Source organism: Arachis duranensis, chromosome 8 (genome assembly GCF_000817695.3).
Source record: "Arachis duranensis cultivar V14167 chromosome 8, aradu.V14167.gnm2.J7QH, whole genome shotgun sequence".
NCBI lineage: Eukaryota > Viridiplantae > Streptophyta > Magnoliopsida > Fabales > Fabaceae > Arachis > Arachis duranensis.
In genome coordinates this window covers 9,925,120-9,934,657 of record NC_029779.3, presented here as the reverse complement: position 1 = coordinate 9,934,657, position 9,538 = coordinate 9,925,120, and the positions used below count along the sequence as shown (strand labels likewise).

General features: G+C 31.9%; 2 protein-coding genes across 2 annotated transcripts; both read right to left on the bottom strand.

The window, feature by feature from the left end:
- Positions 1–1,963: 1,963 nt before the first annotated feature.
- LOC110274476 (uncharacterized) lies at positions 1,964–3,188 on the bottom strand. The gene is made up of 2 exons (XM_021128723.2): positions 2,828–3,188; positions 1,964–2,701 (listed from the first exon to the last, which is right to left on the bottom strand). The coding sequence occupies exons 1-2, from the start codon at positions 3,170–3,172 to the stop codon at positions 1,964–1,966; spliced, it is 1,083 nt and encodes a 360-aa protein (XP_020984382.1). The 5' UTR covers positions 3,173–3,188.
- A 277-nt stretch (positions 3,189–3,465) lies between these two features.
- LOC107460728 (protein ALP1-like) lies at positions 3,466–4,126 on the bottom strand. The gene is made up of 2 exons (XM_016079118.3): positions 4,024–4,126; positions 3,466–3,923 (listed from the first exon to the last, which is right to left on the bottom strand). The coding sequence occupies exons 1-2, from the start codon at positions 4,124–4,126 to the stop codon at positions 3,466–3,468; spliced, it is 561 nt and encodes a 186-aa protein (XP_015934604.1).
- Between the last annotated feature and the right edge of the window lie 5,412 nt (positions 4,127–9,538).

The following is a 9,538-nucleotide window of genomic DNA, read 5'->3' as shown; positions in this document are numbered from 1 at the left end:
CCTTTAATTTTATGTATTATATTGTTATACAAATAAAAATATTTATTGTTACATCAATTATATAAATAGTCCTTTAAAAACAAAATTAATTATTTATTTCGGTATATTTTATACTATCAAACGTAATTATTTTTTAAGGATTTGATTTATGTGTCTGTCAATATTTACCAGAAGACTTCTCTAAGTTTATTAATCAATTATAATAACAAGCTTGTTGGAGTTTTTATTTTTTAATTTAAAATTTGAAATTAATTTAATTTAAAAAAGATTTGAGTAGTGCAACTAGACTTCGTTTTGTTGAGATATAGAATTTAATATTTAGGATTTAAAATTTATTTAGTTGATATATAAAATAAAACATAGACATAAATATATGAATATTAAAAATTAAGACACAAAATTTATGTATATATATTATATTTAGTAAATTTATTGAATAAGGCACATAAATATTCAAAAACACTATTATTTTTAATTCAATCACCACCTTTATTATTATAGTTGCATACTTATCATCTCAAATACTAGTACCATCATTGATTTTTTTTTTTCTTCTTTCAATCTCATCTCAAATCATTATTCTCAATCACTTTTATTCAAATAAACAGATTTAATTAAAACAAAACAACAACATAAAAATAGAACACAAATTAAACATACACTCACACATGTGCTTAAAAATTAGAGAGAACGAGACAAAAGAAAAAGAAAAAGGAGAGAAGGGAACAAAGAAGGTGGTGCCGACGACTAAAATAGAGAACAAGGTGGGGACAATAATATATGAGAGAGAGAGAGATTGTCATCGTTATTGTTATTGCTACAGATTGAGGTCAGTGCTGGAGAAGAGGGTTGTCTAAGCCGCTACTGTTGGAGACCTTCTCCTTGCCATTGACGTCGAACAGAAAAGGATAAAAAAAGAATTTAAGAAAAGAATAAAGGTAGATTATGATTAAAAATACAAAGAATAATAATGAAAATAAAAAATAATAAAAAAAATACGCATAATTAATTATTAGTGTCACCATAAGAGGATATACTAAATACATATATTTTATGTGCACTTATGTACTATCGTATTCATACAAAAAATATGTTTCATTAACACTTTGTTTGGGAGTGGAAAGAAATAGGAAGGAGAGAAATTGAGTGAAAAGAAATAGAAAGTAAAGAAATTGAAGTGAAATTTAATTTCTATGGGTGTGTTTGGATGGAAGGAAAATATGATAGAAAGATATTAAAAGATGAATAATTTATGTTGTTTGTTTGGAAAGGAAAATGGAGAGAAAAAATGAATTAAGTTATATAATAACAATATTATCCTCTATATTATATAGTCATGTTATTAAGTATACAATTATGTAAATATTTATAAATGTAATTAAATAATAACAAAAAAATTTAATTATATTTATAATATAACAAGTTAGGAATAATAATAATAATAATAATAATAACAATAAAGTTAGCATGATCTAATTAGATAAAAAATTAATTTTATTTTTGTTTACTACTCATCTCAATACATAAACTGGAAATAATTTCAAGAAGAAGAAATATGTAAATCAATAATTATATGTACATGATTTTAAAGAGGCTAACCAATCACATTATATCATTTGATTAATATATTATGCCTTATATTACATTTACAAATACATATAAAAAAAGTCTTACATGATCAAGTCATTACATATGAAACTAACAAATTTAATACATGGACTGTTTCATCAAGTCATTACATAGCATTGACTTTTTTGACTAACTCATTACTAATAACATAGTCAACAATAGTTATAGTTATGAGCGTCACAAAATACAAAGACATGAGATATTATGATTATAAGCCTTAATTAAATCATAGATATGTTACCCACAAAATATGAAGATACTTTATGTATCTTGATGTTAAAGTTTTTTTTGTTCCATTCTCAAAATATTAGCCACGTTACTAGGAATATTGTTCCTAGAGTGCACCTGCTTCTTTCATCAATTCGTACAATGTGGCAAGACGTACGTCAGCCGGAACACCAAAAAATTTCCTCTTAACTCTATCTTTTCTGCATAAAAATCGGTAACACCTCATGCGCAATTCTGGCATCACACCTAAATTCTCTAACTCATTCCACACGTCATTTTCAGAGTAAATGCGAGGCCTACTTTGCTCAAGAATCACAAGACCCCTTTCAGCTATTCGCACTTGTTGTTTTGCAATTTGAACTTGCTCCTTAGCTACCTGCACTTGTTCTTCAGCTGTTAACACTTGCTTTTCAGCAATATTAATTAATCTCTCATAAAAATGATTCCCATCTTTCATCATGTCAGTCAATGCTTGAATGCCTTTACTCATTGTTTCCATTTCTGATTCTAATTTATCACTCATGGTTGTTTTGCGTTTAATACCTCTTGATGATGTTCCTTGAGAGCCAGTTGATTGGTTAGATAAACCAATTTCAGGACTATGACCCATTGTAAAACTAGTAGCATGAGGAGTAATTGGATCCTCATTCCACTCCTCTTCCATATTTAAGAAACTTTCATCATCGTTCAAGTTAATTTTTTCTTTGCTCTTTTCCCACCTTTTCACTTTTTCTTTGGCACTTTCAGCATGTTTTCCTGTTGCCTTGTCTGTACCATATATCTCAAATAGTTTATCATAGTGTTTGATTGGAGTCCGCATCCACTTTTTCACTTCTGGTTTTGCCTGAATCAAATAGAAGAATATTTACTATGACTGTGCCTATATGTAAAGATATATTTTTGAGATACTTCTTCAATAATTACTAGTGACATTTAATACCCAAAAAGAGAGTAAATGCATAAAGTATACCTTAATCAATTCTTCCCAGACTTCAGCTTCAGCCTCAAACATCTTTGTAATTGGATTCCAGGAAAATCCACTAAGCCCATGAAAATTATCATAACAAACTCCAAAATGATCCTTTAAAGTCTTGAGTCTATTCTTAAGATTCTCTTTGTGGATATGGTTACCATAGATACATCTCAAAAGTGAAAGTATGTTGTCATATGCCATTGTAGTAAATGTACCATCCACTCTATTACCTTTGCGGCTTTCTTCAATCAAAGCATCAATGAAGGTTGTATCCATTTCGTCGGTCCATCTTAGAGTATCCCGACTAGTGGCCTCACCTTGGCATAATGCTCTCTTTGCCATTAACACTTCTCAATCTACAAAACAAGTGGATAGAAATAACATCCATAATCTTAAATCAAAGTATTTGTAAACTATCTTATCAATTATTCAACAAATAAAGATTCAATACACTCCATAAGTACAACATATGACAAAGTGATTCAACTTGTGCACACCAAAGTCCTCAAACAGAATATGATAACACTTCAAGAGGTAATATGAATTCAATAATAACAAATCATAGTTATAAAATCAACTCAGCGCATAGATAATACAACTAATAACGTTATTCGCAAAATTTTGTAAATGAGTGATCAGAGTCCTAGTTGATAGTCAGCCCACATTTGAGCAGCTATTTCATCCCTTAATATGGCCCCCCGCCTATAGTCTTCATCTTGTTCATGTCGAACTACTTCATCCTCTTCTGGATTATTTTCTTGTAGTTCTCGGTAAACTTGAGCTATGAGATGTGGATCAGGATCTACACCCATTAAAAAGTTATGTAATATGCAACAAGCTAGCACAATTTCAGTCATAGTCTCAAAGTCATAATGTGGTTCAGTGCCACTTGTGATTATTGCAAATCTTTTCTTTAAAACTCCAAATGACCTTTCGATAACATTTCTCAATGAAGCATGACGAAGATTAAATAGTTCTTTTTCATTTTCTGGGCCACGTCTTGCATACTCTTTTAGGTGATACCTTACACTTCGGTATGGGGTAATTAATCCATACTTCAGCATAAATCCAGCATCCCCAAGGTAAAATTTTCCTACAGAATCCATCATTAAAATTGAATAATTTACTATAAACACACAAACTACTAATATTTACCTACTAATGAGACAATATAGTTTTATGTACATGCTAACCTCGTGGAAGTTTAAGATTATCATCCCTCGATAATGCATTCTTAAGAACTTTTGAGTCAGATGCTGTTCCTTCCCAACCCGTTAATACATAAGTGAACTTCATATCAAAATCACATGCAGCTAATACATTCTGTGTCGGCCAGTCTTTTCTTATACATTCTGTGTCGGCCAATCTTTTCTCCCTCGAAATTTAGGTTGATCCGCTATGGGTACTTTGACACGAAAATGTGTTCCATCTATAGCTCCAATACAGTCCTAAATAATAGTCCATTATTTAATAAAGTAACATGAAATTGTATAAAATAATCAAAGTTATTTATTCATGTAATTGTACATGTCAATACCTTGAAATAAGGATAAAATCTATGATTGTGAAGGATCGCCGGAGAAACAATGGATGCAGATGGTTGTCGAAGAAATTCATCTTCTAGTAAAATAATTGCCCGTAACACAGCATGGAAGTGGCGGCTAACAGTTTCTCCAGACCGGTGGTAGAAAAAAGAAACGGTTCTAGTTTTCACATTATGAGCTATTATATACAAGAACCTAGCAACTTGCTCCTCTACTGTAACATGTTTTGTATCCCTCACTTGATGTGTTGCTCTTAATTTCTCACACAATTGAAGAAATGCATCAGGGCCCATGCGTAGGATGTCACGACACCTATGAGTTTCTCTTAACTGTTGCATTAAAGTAGCTCGAATTTGTTCTCGCCCAACCAATTTATGGGAGATGGATTTGTCAACCCGCGTAGACATAAATCTCAATAAATATAACATGTGCACGATATAACATACCAGTGTAATGGTGCATAATTTCTGTCGTCTTTTCCAATCCTCCCTCAAAACTGTTAATATATGTTGTTGGTTTTCAAGGGTTAACATATTTTCCTGATTATCGACCCCGAACTTAAAGGAAAGGTTTAGTGGGAATTCACAATTAAAGATGTCTTCCATATTGGGGACGAAAAAACTTTCTTCATGATCAGCCTTATCCATTTAACAAGCACTTTGTAGTTTCAAATGTACATATCGTAGATTTACAGCGCCAACAAAAACAAAAAAAGATAGCATCATATGTAAAGTACAAGCAATGCAGTTAAATAACTAGTATTAATATATATGACCTCGAATATAATTAAGTGTAAAAGAATCTCAACCAATTGAAAGATAACAAGCAGAAAAATCTAAGCTAAACTTGAATTTGATCAGAGACGGCATATGCAAAGTGCCTTGCAACTTTCCAAAGTTATTTGTTGAACTTGAAACAGATAAAGTAATGGACTTTTTCATAGTCATCACGAAGGAAGATATTTTTTTTACATATATAGACTACTTACGTGAAGATAGTAATTAATTTGTTATATGTTATATCATAAATTAACTTGATCAAATCCTTTAAAATTGCTTAATGTTTTTTTAGTTGTCCTTTTTAGATTAAAAAAAATTATCTTAATCAACTTCAACACCTATCCATGTGAGAATTAGTTATGAATTTTGTGTAGAAGGAAATAAATTAGCTGAATAGTTATAAAAGTGTAGATTATGGAGCAAATTTGTGAATAAGTGCGGTGGAACAAGTTTACTTTGCAGTGAAAGGTAAGTTGTTAATTCGTATCATTTTTAATAATTGAGCTCCCAAATAATAATAATTGTATGAACGAAAATTTAAACATATTCAATTATTGATTGGAGCATTTTGTCAGGCAGTTTATAGACATAAAAGTTAACAAAGTATGAATAAACATTTTTTCATTGGAGCATTTGATCAAGCAGTTTACATACATGTAAATTAACAAAGTAATAAATCTAACCAAACTATAATCCCTGTACAGATACTTCCAGATTAAATCACAAACACAAATCCATCAACATATAGCATCAAATGAAAAATAAGAGCACCATAAAAAATTTATCTATAGTATATACACACATTAATTTTTTTCAACTCTGATTAAGTTAGAAGTCAATACCTTTGCATGTTTTCACTGGAACATTTTATCAAACAGTTTATAGGCATGAAAATTAACAAACTCGTAATTCAAACTAAAATGTAATCTTTGTTCCTATACTAAAAAGTTAAAGTTGAAACCCACAGATCTATGAAGCCAATAAATAATGAAAGGTAAAACAAGAGTAAAATGGAAAACTTACCAGATTTGACCGGTAGATGGAAGATGCCGTGACCAAAAAATGATTGAGAAGTGGTGGAGGAATGGACGTTAGTAACTTGCACTAGTTGATAGTGTTGGAAGTGGGTGTAGCATGCACAGCTGAGTAGGTTGAAGAAGAGTCTTCAGAGCTTCGAAAGGGTAGGGTTTGAAAATGATGTAGTGAAATGAATTTTCTTTCCATTTTCTCGCCTTACTTGGAGAGAAAAGATTTTGGTGGGTCCCTGTCACTGTTTGTTACTGTTGTTATTTTCCCTTTATATTTTCTTTCATTCCCAAACAAGTAAAATTGAACAATTCCTTCCTTTTTCTTTCCGTTCATTTTCAATTCCCCCTATTTCCCCTTAAACAAACACAACGTAAGCGTGTGTTTTGTTGGCGGGTGTGTCAATCCAAAACATAAATACAGCACGTTCACTGTTTGGTTAGTGAGACACAAAATTTTAATAAATATGGAAAGACATAAAAGTATACAAAGACACAAAATTTATATATAATACTGAGGGGTGGAATATTAATATTAAGACATTTTTTAAAATTTATTTTTCAATTATACATTTATTTTACATTTATAAACCTAAACTATCCTTCAAATCCTTCACCATTCTCCCTCTCCTTTCCTCTTTTTCACATATAAAATATAGTTAGTTTAATCTCTCATTTTTTTTCTTGCTACTTAGGTCACTGCCGTCCGTTTTTCTTTCTTGTTACCCGTCCACCACCGTCTCTCCTTCTTCTGCCATTAGACCATCGCTGCCTCTCCTTCTTTCCTGCCACCAGCCTATTGCCACCTCTTTTTTTTCTTTTCTTCCACCCAAATCATTAACGTCTCTCATCATCCTTTCATGTCACCAGGCCACCACTCCTTCTCCTCCCTTTCTTCTACCCAGATTATTGTTATCATTTCTTCCTCCCTTCCTTCCTTCCTCCCTTTTCTCCTTCCTCTTTTTTTTTGTTCTTCACCGTTATCTCTTATTTCTACTTTACATTTTATTAACGTGTTTCTAGGTTCGCACATGGTTCTTTCTTTCTATTTTTTAATCTGCCTCCGCCTACTTTTTAATTTGCAAATCTGTCTTTCTCTGTCTTTTATCTGTGTCATCATCTTTCTTCACATCTACTCCTCTTTCTTGTCTTTTGGTTTTTTTTATATTTTAATTTTTATTTATTTTAATTTTAGTTTTATTTTGTTACAATGATTTTGTTGGATTGAACTATTTTTTGGTGATATTTGTTAGATTAAATTAGTTATTTAGTTTAGATTATTAATGGTGGTTGATTGTTAATAATAGGGGTTCGGTTATTGAGAACTTGAGATAGTAGCTATGAAATGATAGTACTAATAATAATTTGTAATAAGGATAATATTGATATTTTAACAAGATTGTGATTTGTGTGTTCTGTCTTGTACTTGTATACCAAATAGGTTAAAAAAAATTGTGGCTTGTGTTGTGCCTATATTTTTAGTGTTTATATTCGTGTGTCTATGTTATAAGGATACACAAAACAAACGCAGCCTAAATAAGCGATGAACATGTGTCATTGTGTCCATGTATCTCTCTCTAAACTCTAGTAGACATAGACACTAAACAAATGCTATCTTAGTTTTATTAAAAAATTATAATTTCATAATCTATTTATGGGTGATAATCAAATCAACTATTTCATATTATATGACTTATATAGGTGATCTCATTTATTGTTATAAATGATAAATGAAATAAGTCATTATTACTTTTATTTTGGGGTTAAATAAAAATAAAATAAAATATTATATTTTACTTAGGCCTTTAAGATTTAACGAGAACTAACCGTCATGTATAAATAAAGTTTCAAAATTTTAGTCCCTATATATCAAAATTATCTTCAACCTTTGTTCTACTTCTATCAGAAAGTTGCTATTTAACTTAAAAAGAAGGATTTGATAGATTTTGCTTAAGGAAGATCAAAGAACTCTGGAGTCAAATTCACTCAATAATGTTCACAAATTTAGGTATGATTCTGTTCTCATATATTTTTCTTAATGATTTATCGTAAATGATCTTGGGGTTAACAAATCAAAGAATTTTAACAAGTGGTATCAGAACCTTTTATAATTAAATCATTAAAAGAGATAATTTTTTATTATTTTGATTGTTCTTTTGGGATTAAAACGATAATCTTCTTTTTCTACTTTTATTCACATTTGGATTAAAAAAAGTTTCTGAGATTTAAATGATTCTATCAATATTTATATTCGTTTATTGATGTTGTTAGAGAATCATTAGAGAATCATTAGAATCATTTTAAATCAATTAGTATCGTTTATATTTATATAGTATATATGTATATTAATTATATGATTTTATGTTTTTATTATTTTGATTCTTCTGGAACCTATATATACCTATTGTACATTGTACTTTTGATCAACCTGAATAATATACAAAACACTTTTCTCAGATTTCTCTCTTGTTTCTAACATGGTATCAAGAGCTTAAAATTTTTTTTTCCAGAAACAATTGGTTTCTAGCTCTTTTATCTCGTTTCACCGGTAGTACTTTGTCCTCAGTTTTTGACTTTTTTCTGACACCTTGGTTCGTCACCGCCGCCACCCTCGCCTTCTCCTCGTTGCAAGCTTTCCAACGAGCTCCGCCACGCCGTCTGAAACCTTTGCACGCGCCTCCACACACTGTCGAAACCTCGCTGGCCGCACCCATTGTCGCTATTTCCAGACGCTTCAGCAGCCGTTGGATCTTTGCGCACATCGCACCCTCCACAGGCCTCCACGTGTCGCGCTGCAGCTCTCCCAGCGACCCGTCCGCGTGCACCCTGATCCGACTCGTAGCTCCGACCTGCGTTCCAGCTCAGTGCCAGTGTGTCTCCTCCCTCCAGTCCGAAGCCGCCACGTGTCTCCCTTTTTGCTGATGTGGCACTGACGTGGCACACAGTGGGACCCTTCATAAGATTTTTTTGTGAGCTCTTTCTGATTTTGCCCTCCGTTTTCTCTTTTTGGCCCCCAAGTTGCAGTTTTTCTCTCCTCTCCGTGATTTTTGTATCTGCTCTTATGGAAAAGTCAGCTGTTTTTACTACCACACACAGAAAGGATGAATTCTGTCAAAATTATAACCGTTTTAGGCACCTCTTCTCTATTTGTCCCTCTGTTGAATGTCGCACATGCCACCAGAAAGGTCATATTAGCTACCATTGTTCACAACTATTCTGCTATTACTGCAAGCTCTCGAGATATTTGATTACTACTTGTCCTACTCGCCCACCATGTCTTGAGCCTGCTTCTGCTGTTGATGCTACTCTTGAATCTACCACATCTGATCCTCTCAACCCGTCTTCTGTCTCTCTATCTGA

Bases quoted from the DNA above. Each gene is read 5' to 3' on its own strand.
- LOC110274476 (XM_021128723.2), bottom strand. From the start codon at position 3,172: ATGGCAAAGAGAGCATTATGCCAAGGTGAGGCCACTAGTCGGGATACT. The intron at 2,702-2,827 runs GTATACTTTATG...TATTTGATTCAG, and splicing joins TCTGGGAAGAATTGATTAAG to GCAAAACCAGAAGTGAAAAA.
- LOC107460728 (XM_016079118.3), bottom strand. From the start codon at position 4,126: ATGAAGTTCACTTATGTATTAACGGGTTGGGAAGGAACAGCATCTGAC. The intron at 3,924-4,023 runs GTTAGCATGTAC...TGGATTCTGTAG, and splicing joins TAATCTTAAACTTCCACGAG to GAAAATTTTACCTTGGGGAT.